Raw genomic sequence first — 27327 nt, 5'->3', positions numbered from 1 at the left:
AATACATGTGTAGTGTTCAGTCAAGGGGGACAGGGCCAAGTTAATATGTTCTTGATTATCTAGAATCATAATTATGAGCAACAATATCTACAACACTATAAAAGCGCCTTTTTTTTTTTTTTTTTTTTTTTTTTGCTATTTGGCTTGGTTGACAGAGTGCTTTTAAAGAGTGTTTGTAGGAGTTCCCTTGTGGCGCAGTAGGTTAAGGGTCCAGTATTGTCACTGCAGTGGCTTGGGTGATTACTGAGGTGCAGGTTTGATCCCTGGCTTGGGAACTTCCAAAAGCTGTGGGTATGGCCAAAAAAAGTGTTTGTAAAATCAAATATTCCCTCAATTGGCTGGAAATGATTTTAGTTTCAACTCAAAACATTCTTGCCTTTCTTTCTTTTGCACACATTTTTCTTCAAAAATGTCTGACTCTTCACTATAGGAAGAAACTCTTTCCTATAACTGCTATCATGTACAGAGATAGTTTTTTTATGGTTAAACATTTTTTGAAAGATAGATATCTCAAATATCACCATCTCCTAGCTCTTCTCTAATAAATACGTATTTTAAAATATGTGTATGTTTCACTGAAATGTACAAACCGGTAGTAAAGCTGCTTTGGAATCTACTTCATGAGTTTCTTCTGTAGATAGCCTTCTACTGCTACTTTCCACTAAAAGAAAATTATAAAAAAAAAAAAGTTATAAAATAAAAATTTTTCTAATACAAACTAGCCTAACACAAAGTGTTTCAAGGCATAATGTAACTTTCCTAAGATAACTTATCCTTTCCCTAACACTGCCGAACATGAGTTATATAAGGCCTGTGGGTCTCTTAACAGGGTATCAAAATTATCCAATTTACTTCTGTGAAAAGGCAATATGAGGAGTTCCCCAGTGGCTCAAAAGATTAAGGATCCGGTGTTGTCACTGCTGTGGGATAGGTCTGATCCCTAGCTCCAGAACTGCCACATGCTGTGGCAAAATAAAATATATCTTTAAAGGCAATATGAAACAAAATATGTATCTTCAAGTTGTTTTTTAAACTTTAAACTTGGAGATCTTCCATGTCAGTACACAGAATTTTTCCATTCTACTCTGATGTTACACTGAAGTGCACAAAATGGATATACAATAATTTCCTTAAATACTTATACTGATGGACATTTGGTTTGATTTCAATCTCTTGCTATAACAAACAATGTTACAGTGAATAATCTTATGCGTACATCATTTTACAGCAGGACTTAGAATAGATCATTGTTCCCCCCAATTTAAGACCACTGCTACTGTCACACTTTATTTATGCTAAAGCCTTGGAATTAAGCCTATTTTCCACCCAAAAGTGAGCATGTTAAATTTTAAATTAACTTAGAATTTATAACTTCATGATACAATAAAGGAAAATCTCAGAATAAATAGTGAAGGGAAATCTCAGAACATTCTAACTATAAAGGGCAAAAAAGAGCAGAGTGAACTATATTAGGAGATTCTGGGCAAAACTTAGGATGATGAAACTGATGACATTGTTTATCTGAATATACTGAAGAAATTAAGTCAAAGAGCAGAGAACCTTGTGTTCCTCTAACCAAAATTATGATGTAATTAAATTGGTGAGAATGGGTAAAGACATCTACATGTATGCGTTTGGGAATGGGGGTTGTGGGGGCAAGGGGAGGTGGGTGGAGGGGAGTTTAATCCTTGTCTTTAGTGGAAGGTCAACAGATATTGACTAAAACTGAAATAACAAGGATTTAAAATTATAGGCATCCTAACTGTAGAAATAATATCCATGTTACCTGAAAATACTAAGTTTTATTTCTTCCTTCCAAATCCTTCTATCATTCATCTTTCTTTTTCCTCCTCTGGCTAAAATATTAAATAAAAGTGGTAACAGCCAAAATCCTCACTTTGTTCTCCATCTGGGGCTTTCAGTATTTCACTATGAACTATGGTATCTGTGGTAAGTTTTTACATACCCTTTATTCAGATTAAGGAAATTTTATACTATTCTTACTTTAAGAGTTTTAATCATCAACAGATGTTGGATTTCATCAAATTCAGCCTTTTCTGCAGCTATTAAGAAGATCATATGGTTTTTTTCCTTTAAGCTACTGCTATCACGCCTTACCGTATTTTTGAATATTAAGCCAATTTGTACTCCTGGAATAAACCCAACTTGAAGAGAATGAAAGGGGAAATAACGGTGAAGAGTATAAAACAGTACTGCTTTTCTTAACCTTATAAAGATTATATGTATAAAACTGAAAAGCCAGATAATGACTTTTAAAAAGCATAACATGAAAAAATCTCCAGGCCCTTTAATTTTTAAATGAAAAATCAAAGGTTCAGAACAACTTCCTGTGTAAAAGATGAGAGGTAGAAAGACTATATTGTCATATATGATTACATAAGCATAAAATTCTAGAGGAAAAACAAAAACAACAGAGGTTATACATGGGTTTGGAGTGAGACTGAGACCAAGACTGATTTTCAAAGAGCTTGTGTGTACGTGTTTTAATTTTGAACCAAATAAATGTATTCGTTATTTTTAAACGTTAAATAAAAAACATAAGCTGACTAAATGACTGTAGGGATTAAAACACAAGGTTCATTTGTAAAATTAAAATCAGCAGATCTGGAGTTCCCGTTCATGGTGCAGAGGAAAAGAATCCAACTAGGAACCATGAGGTTGCGGGTTCGATCCCTGGCCTCACTCAGTGGGTTAAGAATCTAGCGTTGCTGTGAGCTGTGGTGTAGGATGCAGATGCAGCTCAGATCTGATGTTGTTGTGGTGTAGGCTGGCGGCTCTAGCTACAATTAGACCTCCATATGCCGCAGGTGCAGCCCTAAAAAAACAAAACAAACAAACAAAAAAAATAAAATAATAAAATAAAACCAGCAGATCTATAAAAGTTAAGTCTTTGCATTTTGCCTTTTAGGTAGGACGAAATAATTTGTAAAAAAAAAAAAATTAGGATTATGTTTTACTCAAGGTTAACAGCAACAGTGATGGACCCAAATCGTCATTTTCTGACTCCCAGAACATTCACTGCTTAGGTGTGTGATGAACATAAAACACATTCAAAGCTTGCTAATGTACTTAAAATACATTTAAAATTTAAATGAGTTTGTTTGCTAACATAATTCATGCAGTCAAAACACTCACCTTGTTCTGAGTGAAGAGGAACAGAAGTTTTGTGACACTCAGTAAATCCAGCATGAGGACTCACGTGTTTCAAAGTGTTTTTAGAAGGAATATCATTCTGCATATAGTACATACACACAGTTTAAAAACAAATAAATTTCAAATCATTGTTCTAAGTAGTATAAGAGTATCTGGATTGATTTAGCTTAATGTGCTTTAATCTACCTGAACTCCAAAGGGTATATTACAAATATTTTCTTCAATGTCAATATCAAAAACTACATCAAAATACTCTACTTTATTGTTCATAAATCCATCTGAATGAATTCTTTTTCATAGTAAAGTTCAATAAAAATTGGGGGGAAAAACAGGAAACTGCTGGAATAGTAATAAAACATTTATCAATTCACCTATAAAAGAAAAAATACTATTTTACACTAAAGTTGACACAGCAGTAATAACAGTGGAGGGTTTGGTAGCTTCTTATTGATGTGTGTAAGTTTTCGTATAACAAAGATTCAATCACTATCTGTCAAATTTCAATATTTTTCAGATTTGTTTTATCTATGCCTTATATTTTTAGATACTCATCTCTTTACATCCCTCCTTTAATATTTGTTTAAAATGTCCTCCTGGCTTTACTAACCTAATACATGTCTTAAGTTTTTTTACAATTTGATTCGATTTGACTTTTTTTTTTTTAAGAGACGCACATTTGGCATATGGAAGTTCCCAGGCTAGGGGTCGAGCTGCAGCTATAGCTGCCGGCCTATGCCACAGTTACACCAGATCCAAGCCACATCTGTGGCCTACACCACAGCTCATGGCAATGCCAGATTCTTAATCCACTGACCGAGGCCAGGGATCAAACTTGAGTCCTCATGGATACTAGTCTGATTCATTTCTGCTGAGCCATGATGGGAACTCCATGATTTGAATTTTTGTATTTAAAACCAGAATTCTTATGAAGTGATAACAGCACATCAACAGATGTTTCCAAATACTGACCTAGTTGCTTAATTTGAATTTACTAACAAAGCATTTCTGTCCTTAACAATTTCTAATCCAACCCTTATTAAATCCTTATTTGTAGAAGGGTTATATTCAGAGTCACCAAAATGTTTCACTAAATATTCACATTTCAACTCTACTTCCTGTATATTTAATATCTAACAACTAATTCTCCCTCATTTTATTTTTACCTATTCATTTTTCCAGATGAATAAAGGAATTTCATAAAATTAAGGAGGAAGATTCAATACCTTCATCTTGTTTCTTTTCAACTATAAACAGGTAACACTATTACGCAACTTTAAAATTTTCTAAACCTCTACCAACTCTCAGAAATAATGAGTTTAAAATGCTACTACTATACTTTTTTTTTTTTTGGTTTTTGTCTTTTTAGGGCCGCACCTGCGGCACATGGACGTTCCCAGGCTAGGAGTCTAATCACAGCTGTTGTTGCTAGCCTACGCCAGAGCCACAGCAATGCGGGGGTCCAAGCCACGTCTGCGACCTACACCACAGCTCACGGCAACGCCGGATCCTTAACCCACTGAGCAAGGCCAGGGATCAAACCTGAAACCTTATGGTTCCTAGTCAGATTCGTTTCCGCTGTGCCACAATGGGAACTCCTAAACTATTACTTTCATTAAATTTAACTTAGACATCTCAAGAAAATTGTTTTTCTACCTCTGATGCTTCACATTCTTCACATTACAGCTGATTTATCTAGCCAAGCAAAAAGTGCTAACCTTTTTCTTGTAGTCAAAATGCAACTCTAATTTCCTTTGATTTTAGCTGTTTCTTTTAGGACCAGTTCTAGCTATTTCTTGTTTGCTTTACTTAAGTCCTGTCCTTGACTGATGCAATGACACATCAATTTCATAGAACCATCTTTGATAGAAATTCTAGCATGAGACTGACTGGTGGCCTTCAAGGTATTTGTAAAACTCTATACCTTAAAAGAAAAAAAAAAAAGTACATGTGCATTTTCCTGGTAAATGTGTAGTTTTTATTACATTTTTAAAGGGGTATATAAACCACAAACGTTCAAGAATTCAAAGTTTCTAACCATTATGAGCTAGAGCTTATTATTCTATTATTATAGTTCTTTTTCTCTAAATTAAGTTGAATTACTCACAAGTGTTAAATTCAAAGCATAGCCACCACTTTTCTTCCTACTCACAGAAACTTGTTATTTCTTGTTTTTACCAGGAAGTTGTCTGCTGCCTTAAAAATTTTCAGCATACTCCTGCTTCAAGTTCATTTAGTAGGTTCATTATTAAAAGGTACACTCTGTGGGGAAACCCTAACATTCACCCTTTCCCACTAGGAAATGTCTATTTACCTTAAATCATTTCCTACATATATCAAGTGCTTCACAATAGCAAAATGATGCCATCAGAGTGTGATGATAAATTCTTTCAATTGCTATTGTAACACCTTGTTAAAGACAAAAGTTCAATGAAATAAAAGTTAGAGACCTAAGTCAAGAGAGAAGCAAAGATATAAAAACAGTATTTAGGAAGCAAAACCACTTAGATGTGGCTGTTGACTAGAAAGGAGAAGTAAGAGTGCCACTTTGCCCTGGTAAACTAGAACACTGACATTATTTACAGAAGGAGGAAATACAGGAGGAAAAAAATATGTCTGCTGGTCAGAGAGAGAATGTTGAATTTGAGGTTCTGACAGGGTGAGTTTGACAATCATATGAGGCCCAGCTAGTTAGTAGCGCTAACCTTTTATTTTGGTGCCATGCCAATCCCTAGGTCAGAATCACTCCAAAGATTTACTTTCTCCATATCCATTCCCAGCCCTCAGAGTTTTTCTGGCTAAAAATCAAGTGCTGATACAGCTTGCAAAAATTTATGCTATTTTTGGCTTTGTAGCTGAGAAATCATATTCTTTTCTCCTGACTCCTTAATAACTTCACAGAATGATTAAGCATTATCTATCTCATGTACTACTTTACCCCAGTTCCTATCAGTCCTAGAGGAAAAAACAAATGCCTTAAAGGTGTCAATGGGAGTACCCTGGTGGCCTAGTAGTTAAGGACTTGGTGTTGTCACTGCTGTGGCTTGGGTTCATAACCTGGCCCGGGAACTTCTGTTTGCTGTGGGCAGGGCCAAAAAAAAACAAAAAACAAAAACAAAAACAAAAGTATCAATGAACTGCCCAGATTACTTTTTATCCCTTTAATTAAAAAAAATGTATAATTTATATACGATCAGTCACATAGATCTTATGTGATAAGTTAAAGAAGAGTTTGAGCATTATTTTTCCCCAAATCTAAGTACCTGTATGATTATCCTTTCTGTCAGCCCTCCTGTCTCAAAGAAGCAATAATTTTTCCTCCTAAGATTATCATCTTTGAGTGTCTGACTTGATTCCATATATGTTGTCCTGTTTTTTATTTATTTATTTTTTGCCTTTTTTTTTTTTTTTTTTTTTTTAAAGGGCAGCTCCTGCGCCCTATGGAGGTTTCCAGGCTAGGGGTCAAATTGGAGCTGCAGCTGCTGGCCTACATCACAGCCACAGCCACGCATAATCCGAGCCGTGTCTGCAACCTACACCACTGCTGGATTCTTAACCCACTGAGCAAGGCCAGAGATTGAGCCTGAGTCCTCATGGATGCTAGTCAGATTCGTTAATCACTGGGCCATGATGGGAACCTCTGCTTTTTAAATTATAATTCTAAGTTAGCTCTCCTTCCCTGTAAGAAACTCAAAACAAGAGATACAACTAAAAAAAGCCCTTTGATTTCCCTACTGATTCCTTTCATTCAAATTAAAACATTCATACATCCTTCTTATTTACTAAATAAAGAAAATAATAAATAATTTAATAATTCTGCTACTCATTCAAGCTCTCAAACCATCTTGTTATTATTGAATATAGTGATAGTGATTCTTCTATTCCCCTCCACAATTTTTATTTTGCATCCATGGGTATACTGAAATTGATTCATGTAGGCCACCTACTGCAGTAGTCTAAGATCGCATTCTCCTGTACTTTTCCAAAGCATCAGGAACTACCATACAGTCTCCCTTTTTGAAAATTTCCTGCACTGATCTGTGATGGCTGCTTCAATATGTTGATAACTGCCACTCTATGAGTGTTATTGTACTTTTTTCCTCCTCTTAATTTCTAAAAAGTGGGAACATCTGAAGCTCAGGTTAACTCATCACTTTGACCTCTCTACTGTCGATATATATCATTGATCATGTTCTCTCCCTCTCATGCTATAGTCTTGCATTCCTAAATACCATTTATATTCCTACTTTACTGGCTTACTTGTCACTCATTTAATTAACAGAACTTAATCCCCCCATATTAATTCCCATTCTTTTCAATCATGCCTATTACCACACAGAGTACTATGATCTGGGCCTGGAAGCTTCTTTCTTTATAGTTCTGTGTGTCTACAGCAATATCATGACACCTCTCTCCTGAATTGTGATTGAAACTCCTTTCAAATAAGTCTCCCATATCTATGGTTACTATCATTCATGCTGTGCATTGCTTCTGGATAAGTGGTCCTACAAAGGTAACAAAAAATCATCAATGTCTTCTTTCCCTGACTCAAAGAAAAATTTCAAATTATTTCACCAGTTACTGAAACACCTATATATCTGGCCCTGTGGCACATATTACAAAATTCAATCTCCCCTACTTTATTCAAACAGCTAAATTACATTCCCAAGTGTCATGTGCAGTTAGATGTGATCATATAACTAAAACCTCTTCCTTTGAATTTCAGAGCAAATGATGTGTGCTACTTTCTAAATTCTTTTTTTTTTTTTTTTTTTGTCTTTTTGTTGTTGTTGTTGCTATTTCTTGGGCCGCTCCCGCGGCATATGGAGGTTCCCAGGCTAGGGGTTGAATCGGAGCTGTAGCCACCGGCCTACGCCAGAGCCACAGCAACGTGGGATCCGAGCCGCGTCTGCAACCTACACCACAGCTCACGGCAACGCCAGATCGTTAACCCACTGAGCAAGGGCAGGGACCGAACCCGCAACCACATGGTTCCTAGTTGGATTCGTTAACCACTGCGCCACGACGGGAACTCCTCTAAATTCTTTTTAAAGGCTGTACCCGCAGTATATGGAAGTTTCTGTGCCAGGGACTGAATCTGAGCTGCAGCTGCAACCTATCCTGCAGCTGTGGTAATACCAGACCTTTTAATTCACTGCATTGGACCGGGACTGAATCTGTGCCTCTGCAGCAACCCAAGCTGCTGTAGTCAATGTTCTTAACCCACTGTGCCAACACTAGGAATTCCTGAGGTGTAGTACTTTTATGCCTGGCTCATAAAACCCTCTTCTGTGCCTCTCTGTGCTCTCCCCCATCTGCTAGTTGGATATAAATGACTGCATGACTTTGGTCGGTGAGAGAGCCATAGGATCGAAGAGCCAATATTACCCTGCATCCCTTAACATATGGAGAAGAGCCATCCCACTAGCAAGAAATATACTTCTAATCCCCCCTAATTCAGGACGATTTTATAGCCTTATCTCCTACAACTTCCTCAAATGACGAACTTTTTTTTACTAGTCAAACTAACACTACTTTACCATATTCTATATATCCTGTCTCTGCCTCACTACTGTTCATACTGCTACCTAAAATATCCTTTTGTCTATTGAAATGCCTAATTTATCTTTTTTAAAAGATCCTGACTCCTTTATGAATTCTTCTCTGACATCTTCAGCTGCAAATATTCTCCCTCCTCTAAATAAACATATAGAAAAACAAGACCAAGAGTCTTGTGATAGTTATTTGAGCGCACAGGTTTAGAGTCAAACTTGGGCTCAAATGTTTCTTAGGCACTAATGCCTATATTAGTTTTATTACTAAATCATAAAAGGTATCAATAAATATCTCTAAAATTCTAGGATTCTAGGTACCCAACTATAAAATTAAAACATTTAAAAAATTACCTTCATTAATAAAAAGTGAATATACTACCCCAATTAGAATGTACATCCCACCTGAATAATTATAAGGACTAAAATAAGAGGCATTGGGCTCTCTTACACCGACACAAATGACTATATAATTGAGCAACATAACACACTGGGTCTAGATTTTAATAAAAGGATATTAGCATACAAGAAAAAGTGTGGTAAGAGATTTTATTAAGCTTAATCCCAAATTATAAAAAGTTGTATTTATTAAAAGTTATGAAAGTCCATAAAACACTTCATTTACATGTAAAACCCACTGCAGTTAAAATCTGTTGAAGAAAAATCCCATACGGATGTAGGTATATCATGTCTACATTTTAAGAATTATAAGACCAACTCTGGCAGAGCTTTGTCATTCTTTTTTCTATGTATTACTTTTTCTCATTCATTTCTTCTTTCCTTCTTTTTCATCATCATGTGTCAGCTAAGGCTACCTAAATGCATTCAACCTATTTATTTAGTTCTCTCCTTCTCTGTAAGGCGTTATATAAAATGTAAAATTCAGATCTTTAAAAGTATGCCACAGAATTACAATGGTTAGAAAATATCATGCAAATTGCAGTCTAATGCTAAGTTCATTTACCTACTTCCTCCATCTACAGGTATATGTATATTTTAAGTTAACTTTCTGATTCCCACAAGTACTAAACAGACTTTACCTGATATTTAGGCATCTTAGAATACTCCATAATCGTATTTCTCACATCATTCTGCTGATCCTATTGGAGTTCAGAAATACGAACTTCAGGTAAATATGGAAAGAAAGCGACCTCATGGAATTACCACATCTCAATTTTCACAAAGTCAACAACTAAATCCTTAATTAACAAAATCTAGTTAGACATTAAGTTATTCACTTTACTACAATAATTCAATCAAAATATGCCATTAAAAATAAAATGTTAGTATTTATAAAATAAAAATGCACTTAAATCTACCTTTCTGATATAGAGTGATAGTAATATGTCCTGACAACAATTACACAATTAACTATGGGTTATATGAGAAACAGTCATTGACAGAATCTTATGGAATTCCCACTGTGGTGCAATGTGATCAGGGGCATCTCTGCCACTGCAGCTTGGATCTGATCCCTAGCCCAGGAACTCCTATATCATGGGGTGGCCAAAAACGAAAAAAGGAAGAAAAAAAAAAGATAAAAACTTATGTCATTATCATTTCCTTGGCTTTAGTTTTAGGACAAACTTTATTTCCATTGTATGTTACTTGATCACTTCACCAACTTAAGTTCTTAGGGTACGAGAAGCTCAGCACTTTTCCAGATCCTCTTAATTATCTTGATGTATTATGTTATTACCCTTTAGGCTGAAAATAGTTATGGGTAATTTATAAAAGCAATAGTTAAGAAATAAAAATTAATTTTCAGCCAGGAACATAACTTTTTGGTAGTTGTTCTATACACTTTAAAAGTCATTTAACTAACATTTATTAAACATCTTACGTTTGCATGCCATACTGTAGTTACTGGCATATTTAGCTTTTTATAGACAGACCACAGGGTCCTTGAGAACCAGTGTAACATTCCAGAGAATTCTGGGGCCTAGGTAAGATTTGAGCTCAATGAGTATTTAATCAGTGGAAACCATACAGGAAGAAGCATTTTTTCAAAAAGAAAAATGTTAAATAGGTGATGTTTTCATTTTAGTTAATAAAGAATGTAAGCTATTTGTACAGTTTTTTTTTTAATATTCCTCAACTTCTTCTTTTATTTAGGATCATCATGTTGACAATGGTCTCTGCTAAAACTATATTTTTACAGAAAAATATGTTTAATTCTATTTTGAACTAAACCCCAAAGTAGCGAGATAAATTGAACAGCTATAAAGATTTACTTACAGATAATATTTCTTTTATCTTGTTTGGTGTTTCTTTAAACCTCTGTAAATCCATGCTATCTCTGTGTCCTTTAAAAAGGAAAAAAAAGATTACAAGAAAAAAATACTGTTTTTTTTAATCAAAATAATGTCATTGCCTAGTCTATTCAAACAATTGCTTTATGTTGTTTTATAAATAGCTTTGATAGCTTTTCAGTTTCCTGTAGCTCTTTTAATAAATATAGAAAATATCAGTCAAAAAGCTGGAAAAGATGAATAGTTCAATTTACAGTAACAGGATCCTAAAAGAATCCAATATGTGATATGAAATGAATTGCTTGAAATTTAAAAGGAAAAAGGGGAGCGATGACTTTTACTCTAAATAAAACAACATAAGAGCATTTTACATATGTAATATATACTTATAATATATTCACATAATATATGTGTGTCATATATATAGATATCTATATATATCCATCCCCATGTCAATATAAAAACAGACTAAAAATGTGTTTTCTGCCACACCCTCAGCATGTGGAAGTTCCCAGGCCAGGGATCGAACTTGTCCCCAGAGATGCAGCTTGAGCCACAGCTGTGGCAATCCCAGATCCCTAATCTGCTGCACCAGAAGGGAACTTCCTAAAATGTGTTCTTTAAAAAACAAGCTAGGGTAAATTTTATGTAGGAAAATGTCTCTAAAAACCCACAGTGAACTCACACAGTCTATCAGTAGAGATTGGCATGCTCAGTATCTTTGTGATTTATGGGGCTGGCCCTAATGTGGAGATTTTACACAGACATAACATAATCTTTGAACCATCTCTGTATATGTTCTAGGTAAATTCCTAAGCTGGGAAGGCTCATACAGTGTTAAAGATAAGATTAGGAAGCCACCTGATGGAAAAATTCAAGAGACAAAAGGCCTTCTTCAAACCTTGGAGTATTCTGGTTATGTCCACAAACAACCCATGATGTTTTCTAAAAATTTGTTGTTAAAATCTTTAATCTTTAATAATCTAAGAAGAAGGCTATTAGAACACTCTGTTCTCCCAGAAATTTGAGATTCAGCCAGCTCTGTGAAGCATTACTTCTTTAGCTTTTCCTTCCATGTGACATCATGTCATTGTTTTCTCTTGCCTTCACTGACAAGCTTTTAAGATTCGCCTCCCCCAGGCACCCTCTTTACATCCTCTCCTTCCATTTATACTTTATTTCACTATAATCTGGCTTCTCTCTCTCCCACTTTCTTTTTTTTTAGGGCCGTACCCATGGCATATGGAGGTTCCCAGGCTAGGAGTCTAATCAGAGCTACAGCAGCCGGTCTACGCTACAGCAACACCAGATTCAAGCTGTGTCAGTGATCTACACCACAGTTATTGTAACGCCAGATCCTTAACCCACTGAGCAAGATCAGGGATTGAACCCGCAATGTCATGGTTCCTAGTCGGATTTGTTTCCACTGAGCCATGATGGGAACTCCTCACTCCCACTTTCTTTACTGAAACAATTTTCACCAACGTTACTATTATCATTGCCAAAATAAATATATCTTCAGTCCTTATTTCACTTGAGCTGAGGTATAAGAATGAATCATTTCTTTCTGAAACGCTCTCCCCTCTGGGTATATAACTGGGACAACCATAAGTACTCATTTTCCAAACAGTCGCGGTTTTCTCTACAGTCTTAATGTAAACACTGGCAGTGTACCCTTTCACTCTCAAAAGTGTACTGGTATAGATGAAAAGCTATATGGTAAGTCTATTTATAAAACACTGCTCTTTTCCAGTTACTTCTAGTCTCCCCTTTACCTTTGTATTGTAAAACTTACAGATTGCTCAAGTTCTTTCAACAAAAAGTTGATCAAATTCAAGAGACTATCCTCAAATTCAAAAGTCAGAGTTCATATAAGTTTTCTTTCTTTCTTTCTTTTGTCTTTTTGCCATTTCTGCGGCAATTCCCGTGGCATATGGAGGTTCCCAGGCTAGGGGTCCAATCAGAACTGTAGCCACCAGCCTACGCCAGAGCCACAACAACGTGGGATCTGAGCCGCATGTGCAACCCACACCACAGCTCACGGCAATGCTGGATCCCCAACCCACTGAGCAAGGCCAGGGATCGAACCCGCAACCTCATGGTTCACAGTCGGATTCGTTAACCACTGAGCCACGACAGGAACTCCAAGTTTTCTATACAATTGTACTTACAGCACTGAAGAGGTTTATGCTAATATATCTGTAACAGCCCAATTCATTTCCTCCACTTCTAATTCCTTAAAAAAATTTTAGAACTATACTCTATGAAAAGGTAGTCCACTTGTCACACAAGTACAAGGTTTTATTAATTAGCTATTTGTTTTTATTTCTAAGGTGCTAACTATAATTAAAAAGTAAATAATATTCATATACAAATATCAGTTTGCCAAACTTACCTACAAATGCTCCGAATTCTATATTATCTCCTTCTGCAGCTTTAAAACAAACAGCTTCTCGATCTTTGGTTACAGTTTCTAAGTGGCTTTTGCAACTTGGCTGAGATGGTGTACTAACAAAAAATTTGGTTGGTGGGGATGATAGATGTGGTATGCTATTAGATGAACTTCCTGATTTTTGATTTTTACTAAACATTTTTATGGTTTCTACTCCATGTAGTCTCTGTCGTAGTTCTGGAGGAGAGACAGTACTTGGGAATAAGGCACTGCAAGAGGAACCAGCCTCTGGAAAACTGAATTCTTTTCTCTGGGGTATTACAGGTAAATCCTGACCAAATATATTACATTGGGGATCTTTTTCATCTTTCATAAAAATATTACAAAGAAATGGATTATTACTTTCAAGACCACTTTGCGGAAGAGAGGAGCTAAGTGTATTTACAACACTGTGCTTTTTCCATACAGAAGGTCTTATGGGACCATCATCAATAAGGTTTTGAGCCAAATGTTTAGAAACGCTCAATTCTCGTGTAATTTCATTGTGAACTTTGCTAGCTTCTGAAGCTTTCTGGGCAGTAAGTGTTTTTAAGGTATCTACGGTCAGGGCTGAAAGATCTTGCAAATGGCCAATTTGAGAATCTAATGACTGTAACGATCTTTTGATATAGTTGACACGATCTCCAACTTCTTTAATCTGAATGCACATCTGCTCCACTCTGTAAGGGAAACAGGCTTTTTACAAATGTTAAAATTAATGGTTTAGAAATTCCTTTTGTAATCTCAATAAACAATAATGGTAAAAAGAAATTTTTCATGCATTCAAAGATGTAAAAATACAAGATTTCAAAACACATTTTTGTGCCGTAGGCGACTTTTTCCTACACTAGACTAACACGAAAATGTGTATTCAGCTACATATACATAGAATTACTATTACTATTATTGTAACTATACAAACACCATATACTTTTAGAACGTAGCAAAGCTGATGGAAAGAAACAAATATTTTTATTTTTATTTATTTATTTTTGTCTTTTCTAGCACTGCACTGGCGGCATGTGGAGGCTCCCAGGCTAGAGGTCTAACCGGAGCTGTAGCCATCAGTCTATGCCACAGCGACAGCAACTCAGGATCCAAGCCACATCTGCGACCTACACCACACAGCTCATGGCAACGCCAGATCCTTAACCCATTGAGCAAGGCCAGGGATTGAACACGCAACCTCATGGTTCCTAGTCAGATTCGTTTCTGCTGCACCACAACGGGAACTCCCCAAGAAACAAATATTTTTAAATAATTAATATAACTTTTTCTCCACCAACTAGTAAAAAACATTAACCCTTTTCTGCCCTCTGTAATAAAGGTCAAAAGATAACAAGAGATTGACATACTGACTTAACATGAAGTATTAGAACAACCGAACTATTATGTAAACCATGATTAAACTTACGTGTGTGACAAACATAAACTAAATAATGACAACATACAGGAAACATAACTAATCAATCCCACTCCAACACAAAATCAATTATAATTAAAGAGCTCCTGAACCTTTCAAAAGTGACACGAATTCTCTCTTCGCTACCAGAATGGAATTTGTCATCTTTTTCATTAAAATACATCTCAACACACTGCTCTTCAAAATCATGAAGTTTCTTTTGATCTTCTTCTGTTAAAAAAAGTTCTAAGGGGGGAAAAGAAAAGAAAAAAAAAAACACTGAATACATAAAGATAAGCTCATTAGCTCATGAATCTTATGAATTATTTAGAGTACATCAACTGCAATTTTTTGTTCTCTTTTTGTATGTGTGTTTCTAAAACTCTAGACAGGTATTTCTACTTTTTGCTTTACTCACAGTGTATGTCAGGAGAATGGTTTCAGATACTTCCTCCTTTTCTAATTTCCTTTTCCTATAAAATACCCTTTACCATCTGTCTCTCACACCTCTCCCTCACATATCCAGATAGAGGGATTTAAGAACTGATTTGGGAGAGCAGACAGCCACTGTAAAAAAAAAATTTTAGGGCTGAGGATGTGGCATATGGAAATTCCTAGGCTGGGGTCAAATCGGAGCTACAGCTGCCAGTCTAAGCCACAGGCAGAGCAACAGGGGATTCAAGCCTCGTCTGCGACCTATGCCACAGCTTACGGCAATCAGATCCTTAACCCCCTGAGCCATGCCAGGGATCAAACCTGCACTCTCCTGTTGTTCTTAAACCACTGAGCCACCACAGGAACTCCCCACTATAAAATTCTAAGCAGAGTTTGATTAGTCTCATGTAGTGTACAGAATATGCTAAATAAAAGTGTTACTGTTTATACAGCAGTCAAAATGGTTTGTAGAATAGCAAGTATTATGGTTTACATTAGCATTTTTTTTTCTTCTTTGGCCACTTTGGTGCATATGGAGTTGCCAGGTCAGGAATCAAATCTGAACTAGAGTTACAACTTATGCCACAGCTGTGGCAACACCAGATTCTTAACCCAGTGCAATGGGCCAGTGATTGAACCCGTGTTCCTGCCAGTACAGAGACACCATGGATCCCACTGTGTCATAGCAGGAACTACTCATTTTAATAAAACCAAATTGAGATGCCACGCCAAAAAAGAAGTAAAATACTAAATTTACTTTTATAGATACCACACTGCACTTAAAATTCTTTTATGTTTAGGCAAACTGAACAAAAGTCTTTACAGTAACATTAACCAATTAAGTCTTCTGAATAAAATTAATACTTAGCTTTTAGTGTAAAACTGACATACTGACAAGTGATTAAAAACATTTGCCTTAATATATTTTACTTACTTGGCCCATCTGAAGTCTTATCTTTTTTCCTTCTTTTACATATGCAGCAAAACAGAGAAACTATATGGCTGAGAATGATAAGTGGTGGAGGCAAAACTGGTTTCTCATGATAAGCCATAATAAAATGATAACGTTGGTATTTCCATACAATATTAGAAATTGCCTTCACTTGTAAATATACATTGCTTGAATAACAAAGAATAAAAATAAAACAAACTTAGCTTACAATATTTTAAAATTTTAAATTCTGAAGATTGTAATTCTGTTCTAAACAAGGGTTCAAAAGGAGTACTCCACTATAATTAACACTAAAAGGCAAATGAGAACCTGAAAAAAACACATCCAACAAATATAAGGCAAAGTTTGATATTGTTAAGGGTCTTAATTACAAACTCCTGGAAAAAAAGGCAGAAAATATGATTTTAGGTTTTTAAAATTATATGCAACGACAAAAACAAGAAAATATTCAATCTGTATAGTAACAAAAGTGCAAATAAAAACAAGACCCTTTTATGTACTATCAAATTAGCAACATTAAAAAAGATAACACCTACTATTAGCAGAGATTTGAGGACAAGAGTCTATTTTGACTTAAATGCAAGAAGTCTGAAAAATACATACACTGAATCCTTCTACCTTTAGGAAAACACTCTAAGGAGACATGTAAGCATTGATCAAAATTTAACCACACTGTGGCTTTGGGGAACAGAAAATTATAAACAACTGAACTGAGAAATGTAATATATTGGTTTAAAAATTATGGTCTATATCATGGAATACTAGGTAGCCATTTATTAATGTACGATAATTTTTATGTGTCGCTTAGTTAAAAAGAGTACACAAAACATAAAAATATTTCTGAAAAGAAAAAACAGTTCATACATTTTCATAAAAGGTAAAAAGACGTACACCAAAATATTAAGAATGGGATCACTGAAGAAATTTGTTTGCTCTTCTGTTTTGCATACTGAACAGTATATACATTTTAGTGTTTTGTATTCCAACCAAGTAATAAACCTCAAGTAAAGACTAAATTTATGAAACAACTGCATTTTGTAAAATGAAGTCTCAAATTTAGTACCAATCTGATTTTGAAAAAGCATGCCTTACTTGTAATTTTCAAAAATAATTTTTAGTAGTTTCAGCCTCAATAAAATGTATTTTAAACTTTGTAAAATTCCTTCAAAAAGAGACTATATATTAAATGATCTCGTTACAATATGCAAATGAATAATGCTTACTTGAAAAATGCAATGAGAAGATTGACCATAATGATATACTGTACAAAGAGGTAGACTGCTTGAAGAAATGGAGTCAACCATGTCCCAGGACCACAGATTTCACGAATAGATGAATCATTTGCACAAACTTTAGAAAGAAAAAAAAAATTAAAATACATTAATTTACCAGTTACTGCTTCTAATCAGGATATGTGTATGTTTGCTTAAGTTTTCATCATGTACAAATCTCTTCCACAGATTCTAGCAAAAGCTTCTGGGCAGGCAGCCATATAAACACCAACTTAAAAGTATTCCAACAAAGAAGAATATTGTGAGGGAAGGTTACTATCCCACTACTCTCTACTCCATACAAGGAAGTATATTTCTGTGTTATGTCTACCCTTCAAGGGTGGTTTAGCCAGAAGAGTATCAAGAATAAAATTCCCAGATTCAGCCACACATTTCTACAAGAAAAATAACTGAACCATAAAAGAGTAGGATAAACTCACAGTGAATTCACAAACATGAAGATTACTGAGTTTAGCTTATTATGTCATAAAAGAGGGCTGAAGGAGTGGTTAAAGTGTCTCTCGAAGTTCTCATCATGACTCAGCGGAAATGAATCTGACTAGCATCCATGAGGACGCAGGTTCAATCCCTGGCCTCACTCAGTGGGTTAAGGATCCGGCGTTGCCATGAGCTGAGGTGTAGGTTGCAGATGCGGCTCGGACCCTGCTGCTGTGGCTGTAGCGTAGGCCAGCGGTTACAGCTCTGATTTGACCCCTAGCCTGGGAACCTCCATATGCCACGGGTGCAGCCCTAAAAACACACACACACACAAAGAAGTATCTCTCAAATATAAGATTTGAATTCCTTGCTTTTTGTAACTTCCACCTGGAATGTTTCTGAAGCCAGACCATGGCTGAATCAAGCAAGTGAGAGATTTAATACCCACCCAAGTTATGAAGAAGTAAAATCAATTCAAGTAGGGCAAGGATTAGAATTAGCAACAAGTTTCATAAAAATATTTATAATACACTTAGCATTTAGTGTTCTTTTAAGCATTTAAAAATATATATACCACTGAAATTCTCATCATGGCTACATCATTCCTTTCAAATAAATGACTTTATGGGCAAATTAATGCATAAGGTTCTTTCACTCTTAAAAAGCTTTATGACTCTATTTCCATTCTATTCAGATTAGTTTGATGAAGCAAATACCCAAGAAAGACAATGTAGGAGACCAAAAAACTGTACCCAATGCAATATAAGTAGAGCCACATGATTTTAGAGCAGAAAATAAAAACCTGGAAATGACACTGAACAGGAAGCCATTAAACATGAAATTTTCCCAGTCTGATAAAACCTATTTTAACCAACATCTGATAACAACTGATGACTACTACGTGACCATACCTTGACCTAATCACTCATAAACAGGTAGGTAAGGAGCAACACAGGAATGGAGTAAGGAAGGAGTAAAGTAAGATGGGAGAGAAAGAGCAAGAGAGAACTAACAAATATTCTATAACTCAAATATGGAGGTCAAGAGAAGAACTTCCCTGAAAGGTGGCAGTATCACCTATGTTCCCAAGTTATCCAGCCTCTTTAAGCAAAACAGAAAAATCTTTATCACCTTATGCAGAGAACGTATTCAGAGCTGAATTTTACAATTCAAGGGTACATACAATGCAACTAGTCAATGTAATTCCAGCACCCTTGCCATGTTTCAGAGATAGGCAGACTGAAGCCAATTTAAGCTAATGAGATGAAAAAATAGGTTCAACAGGGGCCATCTGGAAAAGGGACTTTTTCTGCTGAAGAGAACTACGGAAAACAGTGTTTCCTCTGGTTGCTAGTGACAGAGTCTTACAAATGTAAAGGAAAACCTTTATGAGTCAGACACTGTAATTACAGAGCAGAGGGATGAAAAAGAATAGGTGTCCTTAGCTACGAATTAACCTATCTCAAAACCACTCTGCCTTTGAACTTTCCACTTAATTGTGTAAGCCAGTTTCATTATTTCATTATTTTCTGCTAAATAATCTCTAATTTACTCTTTTCGATTAATTTTTGTTCTGCTTCTTCTGGCATTAACTAATGTGGTGTTAGGTTGACAATTGGTGAAAATACGTAATGTAACTATAATGCAATTCTAACTTTAAAACATAAAAAAAGAAGTGTGTACACATAAATCCTTACCATCAATTTCATATGCATAAACTTCACCGAAAATCATCCAGTATGGATGAAAAACTATATCTTTAGCAAGAGTCCAAGATGGTGCTTCATGAGGATAAAGTATTGCCTTTCTAGGAACACCAAAACTAAGTAATACAAGAGCCATAATCACTACAATGTAGAACATATTGGCCACCTGTTAAAAAACAAACACTGTTAAAATACATGGAAATTTAAACACAATTTTTCATCTTAAAAAAGTTTCTAGTGTTCTAATAGATAAGCTGAATTTTGGGGTTTCTTTTTACTCCTAGTTATTAGCATTCAGGAAATCTCATCACTACATAAACCTTAACATCAAGGAAATTATGTAAAATTTGATCTATGACATCATGCAAGTCATAGGCACCTTCTACATAATGAACCACATCACAGGCTCAAACCACAGTCTTCCTATCTCAAGTACATGAAGATTTTAAAGAGGTACAGACATGACAGACAGATTCAGAGAATCAATTTCCCTAAGTATTCTTTTCCAAAACTACTCTGCTCTTTGTCTTCTTAGGACTGCACTCATGACATATGGAAGTTTCAAGGCTAAGGGTCAAATCAGAGCTGTAGTTGCTGGCCTACACCACAGCCATAGCAACTCCAGATCCGAGCTGTATCTGGGACCTACACCACAGCTCATGGCAATGCCAGCTCCTTAACCCACTGTGCAAGGCCACATCCTCATGGGTAACAGTCAGGTTTGTTACCACTAAGCCACAACGGGAACTCCTGCTTGTTCTTATACTGGAGGTGCAGACTATCATTTCTACATTCCTTTGATACTGTCTTTTTGCCCACTTCACAAAAGAAAGGCATTCTTTCACTCATCCTAAACCTGCCATGATGCCTTGTCTCCTGGGCTGTGAAACCTCCTATGAGGTAAATAGAACAACGAACTGAATAATCAGTATAGGTTTTGAAAAAACAAGTGATACCCATAATCCACAAGCCAGGTTGTTTGAAAAAACTGAAAACAGCCTGTTACTATCACCTAGTAAGTCATTAAAAAAACAATTTTTATTGCTAAATCACGACATGAATTTTAACATCATTACTCAGGAATTCAAAGAAGTGAAATGCTATAATAAAACCTTAATTTCTATTGACTTATTTATGTGTACAAGTGTTCAGCACTTGCATCTAAAAAAGTGAATACAGTCTCATTCCGGCAATATGTAATAATACTCATTTACAAATAACAATCTACCAGAGAAATCCCACACAGATCAATTTACACATAAATAAATCTGTACTTTAATCTGTTAACCAACAATAAGTGTGATGATAAATCAATCTCAAAGAAATTATTATGACACTTACATATATGTTTTGAACAAGTACACAGTGAGATTAGAAATGGAAGGTAGGACTATGACAAGAGGACAGTAGGTCTAGATGAGACGGAAAAACTATAATCTATTTATTTATATGAAATCATTTAGTCTTGATTCTTTACCTTTAAAATTGTTAGATCTCCCAAAAAACTTCCTTTTTAAATTAAAGGTTGAGTCCCTGTGACTTTCAATTAAGGAATCTTAATACCCCTTTCAACATTCAGGTTTATTTGTAAAATAGTCAAATAATGCTTTATTTGACCATGTAAGAGAATTACTATGACAGCATGTTTTTCAGTAAACAAAATCTTAGGATATAAGATTTTAAAAGGCAAATAATTCATTAAAATATTATTTATGGCATTTGTGATAATTTAGAACCGAAATAGTTATCTGTAACTGAAGAAAGAGTCTAGGTCAAAAATCCAAATAAAAACCCAAACCTCAAGTATTCTAAAATTATTCAACATCTCTTAGCTGATGATTCATAGAGGTCTCTGGATTTCATACCTCTTCACATAATGTCTATCTGACAATCTTCCTTACATTTTATCTAAATTTAATTAAAAGACCTGAATATTCAATTTTTATATCTAAAATGAGCTTAAGTGTATAGCTATATGGAGTGACAGCGAATAGTTGGCACATGCAATTTTCATTAGCCTGAGAAAATCTTATTTTAATGCTAGGGGTTGAATCAGAGCTGTAGCTGCTGGCCTACATCAGAGCCACAGCCAACGCGGGATCCGAACCGCGTCTGTGACCTACACCACAGCTCACAGCAATGCCAGATCCTTAACCCACTGAGCAAGGCCAGGGGCCGAACCCGCAACCTCATGGTTCCTAGACGGATTCGATAACCACTGCGCCACGACGGGAACTCCAAAAAAATTCTATTTTCTAAACTCTTTTCAAATAGTCTTTGTGAAAGCCTTCATGACAGAATTAGCTCTTCAGTCTTCACACAATATTTTACCATATCTTTCTGTAACTATCTGTTCACATGCTTGTCTTACACTAGATTGTGAGTTCCATGAGTATCTGGACCATATCTTATTCATCTTTGTTATCTCAGGTTAGCATGTAACAGATTCATAATGATAAAATAAGTTAAGTTACTCTAAGGAATCTACTTCAAGTTATAAAATTCATTTCCTTTATTCATTATTTAAAAGTACATTTTTAATGAAGGACTTCTTATACCCTGCAGAACCTACTTGAAGCAGGTAATTAAAACATTAACCATTCTGAGTTTTGAGGGCAGTGGAAAGCGAAGATGGCACTAGGAGAAAAAAGATAATGATGTAATAAATGAATGATTGAAGAAGGAAAAGACATAATCCTGGTGAAGAGTGGTTCTAAAGAAGATCAGTGATAAAGAAGAAAATGAAATATAATCAAGCTCCCTTTAACTGGGATGGAAGAATTGGCAGGAGTGTTCAGAGTACATTTTAAGTACAATTCAGATGGAAATCCAGACAGCTCCACTTTCTCTTGGCTTCCTCACTTTTCCCATCTCCATCTACTCACATCTATATTTCCTGCATCTCCCATTTACTGTACATCACCATTAAATTAACCCAATAACATTAAATAATCTGGCAGACAATGATAAAAGCTGAAGCAGTCTTTTGCACACTTAAAAGTTAGGCTAAAACCTGGTCTTTCCCCAAAGCCTTAACTCCCCGACTTTTCCTGATAATACCAGTACTTCATGAAAGAGTACAAAATGACTAAGTACTTCTTTGAACTGACAAATAATACATCAGTAATTCTTAACTGGGGGAGTAGAATATATTCTCCTAAAGGGAAAATTTGTAGCGTGAAACATCAAATATAATAATAAAACTCTATATTTAAAAACCATAAAAACTTTGTTTTCTTGTGATGCAAAGCAATGCTGATAATCTTGTGAAGCAGTGGGGTTACTTAGAAGAGAAATTTAATCCAGAAGACCACTTTTCTGAGATTAAGGAAAAGAGTTTCAAAAATTTTAGGAACACATTTTTATAAAGGGGGTAGATATTTAAAAAGAACTGAGAAAGAGCACATATACAATAGGCCCATTTCGATAAAACTATTTTATACACTTATCCATGTGAAGTTTGGGAGAAGTAAACATATACATTCATATACATGTCCTGAAGGATGGAAAGGTATATATCCAACAGTTAATAATGGATGTCTCTAGAAGGTAGTTTGTCTGTACTTGCTAAAATTTTAGTAATTTTAGAATAAGGAATGAAGAGTTACTTTCACAAAAGCAACAGAAGCATAATAGTTTGTCTTTTTCACCACTTAAAACCAAAAACAATTTATGGCAGGAGTAGGTAGGCCCAATACATTATTTTTTTCACTTCAATGCATAAAACAATTGCGTATTAAACTTGGTATCTATATTTAAAAACAAAACCTGTCAGTTGGTTAAGCCTATGGGAAAGAGCAAAATACTGGGAATATTATATCAGGCAGAGATTAGACGTTCTAGATATAACTTTTAAAAATAGTATGGATTGGTAAAAATAGGAGAAAGAGGTACCTACAGACATAAACCATTGACAGTATTTGTTTAGCATTATCTTGCAAAGCACATTATACGGGACAAGATTAATGTGGAGGGTTGGGGTTGAGCATGAGAACCCCCTGTAAGACTTTTTCAGCCAACTCCACTGATTGAAAATCATCATAACGAACAATGTGACTGCTTTCAACATCCATACACTGTGAAGTCACTCCAAAATGATAAGAAAAGAAAGAGAAATGTCAACTTATTCCTTTTTTATTGAAGAAAAATCAAACTTTGAGGCAAAAACTCTTGCATGGTTTCCTTTACATTTTTCTTCTCTAAAGTGTGTTTTCAATATTCTATATACTCCAAGGAATGCCCTGTCAATCCAATTTGCTTACAACTATACCTTATCAGAAGTTCCAGTCAGCCTTTTACTTCCATCTATCTCAAGCTTTCAAAGAACAGCTCACATCCCACTGCTTTAACAAAAACCTCCAGATTTCTCTTTTCCCATGAATCCCTATATCCCCTACTTATTAAGTTAATCAATACACCACTTTGATAGTTTACTAATATCTCATGTAATTTCTTAAAATACTTTCTGTAGGAGAGGCTCAAGCTGGATTATACAACTGTAAAAATATATATAGTACTCATTAAGTTAAAAAAGAGAAACGTGTTTTCACAAAGTTCAGGGGCAGTATCCTAATACCTATTGCATTGTCTTGTATAGCAGTGATAATATAATAAACATTAAAAACAACTTGGTGAAAATTCTGCAAATGATGTTTTGCAAATAAGGGCTTCATTACCAAAATACATAAACAGCTCATACAACTCAATACAAGAAAACAACCCAAACAAAAAATGGGCAAAAGACCTAGAGACATTTCTCCAAAGACATACAGATGGCCAAAAAGGCACATGAAAAGATGCTTATCAGCACTAATTATCAGAGAAACATAAATCAAAACTACAATAAGGTACCACCTCACACTGGTCAAAATGGCTATTATTGGAGTTCCTGTCGTGGCCCAGTGGTTAAAGAATCCGACTAGGAACGATGAGGTTGCGGGTTTGATCCCAGGCCTCGCTCAGTGGGTCAAGGATCCAGTGTTGTCATGAGCTGTGGTGTAGGTTGCAGACACGGCTCTGATCCCGTGTTGCTGTAGCTCTGGCATAGGCTGGCAGCAACAGTTACCATTAGTTCCCTGGCCTGAGAACCTCCATATGCCGTGGTGCAGCCCTAGAAAAGGCAAAAAAAAAAAAAAAAAAAAAAAAAAAAAACCATCACTAAAAAGTCTACAAGTAACACATACTTGAGAGAGCACAGAAAAAATCCAACTTATCTATACCATTGGTGGGAATGTAAATTGGTGTAGCCATTACGGAAAACAGAATGGAGGTCCCTCAAAAAACTAAAAATACAGTTGCCCTATGATTTCAGAATCCTGCTCCTAGGCATACATCAAGACAAAATTGTATATCAAAAAGATACAGGTATCCCTATGTTCACAGCACCACTATTCACAATAGTCAAGACATGGAAACAACCTAAATGCCCATCAATAGTTGAATGGATAAAGATGTGGTACATGTACAGAATGGAATACTACTCAGCCATAAAAAAGAACAAAATAATGCCATTTGCAACAATATGGACAGACCTAGAGATTATCACACTGAGCAAAGTCAGAAAGATAAAACATTATATATCACTTACTTGTGGAATCTAAAATGTGACACAAATGAACATAACTACTAAACAGAAACAGACTCACAGATACACTGAACAAACTTATAGTTGCCAAGGGGAAGGTGGAGCAGAGAAGAGAAAGACTGGGAGGTTGGAATTAGCAGATGTGAACTATTATATACAGGATGGATAAACAATAAGGTTCTACTGTATAGCACAGGGAACTATAATCAATATCCTGTGACAGACCATAACGGAAAAGAATATAAAAAAGACTAGCTGAATCACTCTACTGCAGAGCAGAAATTAACACAACACTGTAAATCAACTATACTTAAATAAAATTTAAAATGAAAAAAATTACTTGGTGAACAATTGCAATTTTTCAAAATTTTTTTTTTTTTTTTTTTTTTTTTGGTCTTTTTAGGGCTGCACATGGAGGTCCATGGCATATGGAGGTTCCCAGGCTAGGGGTTGAATCAGAGCTGTAGCCGCCAGCCTACGCCATTGCCACGCCAGATCCAAGCTGGTCTTTGATGTATACCACAGCTCACAGCAACATGGGATCCTTAATCCATTGAGCGAGGCTGGGGATCAAACCTGCATCCTCATGGATGCTAGTTAGATTTGTTTCTGCTGAGTCATGGTGGGAACTCTTTTTTTTTTTTTTTTTTTTTTTAAACAGTTTTTAAAATTTATAATCAGGAGTTCCCGTCGTGGCGCAGTGGTTAACGAATCCGACTAGGAACCATGAGGTTGCGGGTTCAGTCCCTGCCCTTGCTCAGTGGGTTAAGGATCCGGCGTTGCCGTGAGCTGTGGTGTAGGTTGCAGATTCGGCTAGGATCCCGCGTTGTTGTGGCTCTGGTGTAGGCCAGTGGCTACAGTTCCGATTCGACCCCTAGCCTGGGAACCTCCATATGCCACGGGAGCGGCCCAAGAAATAGCAAAAGGACAAAAAAAAAAAAAAAAAAATTTATAATCAGTTGGCGTTCCTGTCGTGGCACAGTGGTTAATGAATCTGACTGGGAACCATGAGGTTCGACCCCTGGCCTTGCTCAGCAGGTTAAGGATCCAGCATTGCCATGAGCTGTGGTGTAGGTGGCAGATGCGGCTCAGATCCCGCGTTACTCTGCTCTGGTGTAGGCCAGCAGGTACAGCTCTGATTCGACCAGGAGCCTGGGAACCTCCATATGCCGCAGGAGCGGCCCTAGAAAAGGCAAGAGCAAAAAAAAAAAAAAAAAAAAAAAAATTATAATCAGCTAAGGATATAAAGGGAAAAAAGTCTTAAGAATCAACCTATTAAAATACAATTAATTTTCAGTATTTTTTTTTCCTACTTGAAATGGCTTTATCCATCCAACAAATATATACTAAGGAGATTCTACTATGTGACAAGGACTGTGATAAGTAATGGAGATATAAAAGTAACCAAAACCAAAGTTCCTACTCCCAGAAGTTTATAATCCAGAGAAGAATATAAATAATCCAGTAAGAATATAGCTTAAAATACAGTTAGACACAGAGGTAAATATTCTGAAGGGAAGAACATGAGTACTATAAAATTATATAGCAAACTTGATCTAACTGGAAAAGATCAAAAAAGCTTCCCTGAAACAAACAAAAACACACTGAACCCAAATCTGAAGGATAAAACTAAGTTAATTAGGCAAAAAAGCTAAGGATATGAGTGTGGATGAGGGTGATCATTTTACACAGAAAGAAGACATGAGTTATGGTAGGGGCTGTGTTAAAAAGGTTTTCTTTAGGGGCTGTGTTAAAGAAAAAAGACAAGGGCTTGTGTGACTTAGAGCACAGAGTGGAAGTCAAAAATGGTAAGAGAAGAGACCAAAAAAGCAAGGAAGATGTTATTACCGGAGGAAACTAGGTAAAGAATACACAGAATCTCTCTGTATTATTTTCTACAACTGCATGTGAATCTGTAATTATCTCAAAATTTAAAGAGGAGGGAAAGAGGGAGGAAAAGGGAGGGAGGGAAAGAAAGGAAAGCAACAGCCAAACTGGACAGGCTTACGGGTTTCATTAAGTATACTGACCTCAGGAGTAATGCGAAACCACTAAAAGATTTTTTAAAGAGGAGTGACATATTCAGATTTGCATTTTGAAATATTACTCTAGCTATAACACAGACTGGAGATA

General features: G+C 35.8%; 1 protein-coding gene across 5 annotated transcripts in view; it reads right to left on the bottom strand.

The window, feature by feature from the left end:
• The window catches only part of TRPM7 (transient receptor potential cation channel subfamily M member 7), a 104110-nt gene that overhangs the window by 18813 nt on the left and 57970 nt on the right, over positions 1 to 27327 (bottom strand). For all 5 annotated transcript variants that reach the window (XM_013993003.2, XM_021095609.2, XM_084970328.1 and 2 more), the window contains 9 exons: positions 19602 to 19776; positions 17419 to 17545; positions 16178 to 16362; positions 14922 to 15054; positions 13371 to 14086; positions 10962 to 11029; positions 9764 to 9823; positions 3157 to 3253; positions 591 to 661 (listed from right to left, as the gene is read on the bottom strand). In XM_013993003.2, the coding sequence (XP_013848457.2) occupies positions 591 to 661; positions 3157 to 3253; positions 9764 to 9823; positions 10962 to 11029; positions 13371 to 14086; positions 14922 to 15054; positions 16178 to 16362; positions 17419 to 17545; positions 19602 to 19776 (1632 nt within the window). The remainder of the gene's footprint in view (positions 1 to 590; positions 662 to 3156; positions 3254 to 9763; positions 9824 to 10961; positions 11030 to 13370; positions 14087 to 14921; positions 15055 to 16177; positions 16363 to 17418; positions 17546 to 19601; positions 19777 to 27327) is intronic.

This window comes from Sus scrofa, chromosome 1 (genome assembly GCF_054392235.1).
Source record: "Sus scrofa isolate SSC_HxYL_T2T_F1_AM1 chromosome 1, Sscrofa_HxYL_maternal_Yorkshire_Landrace_v2.0, whole genome shotgun sequence".
Taxonomy (NCBI): Eukaryota; Metazoa; Chordata; class Mammalia; order Artiodactyla; family Suidae; genus Sus; species Sus scrofa.
This window is presented reverse-complemented; position numbering and strand designations above follow the sequence as displayed.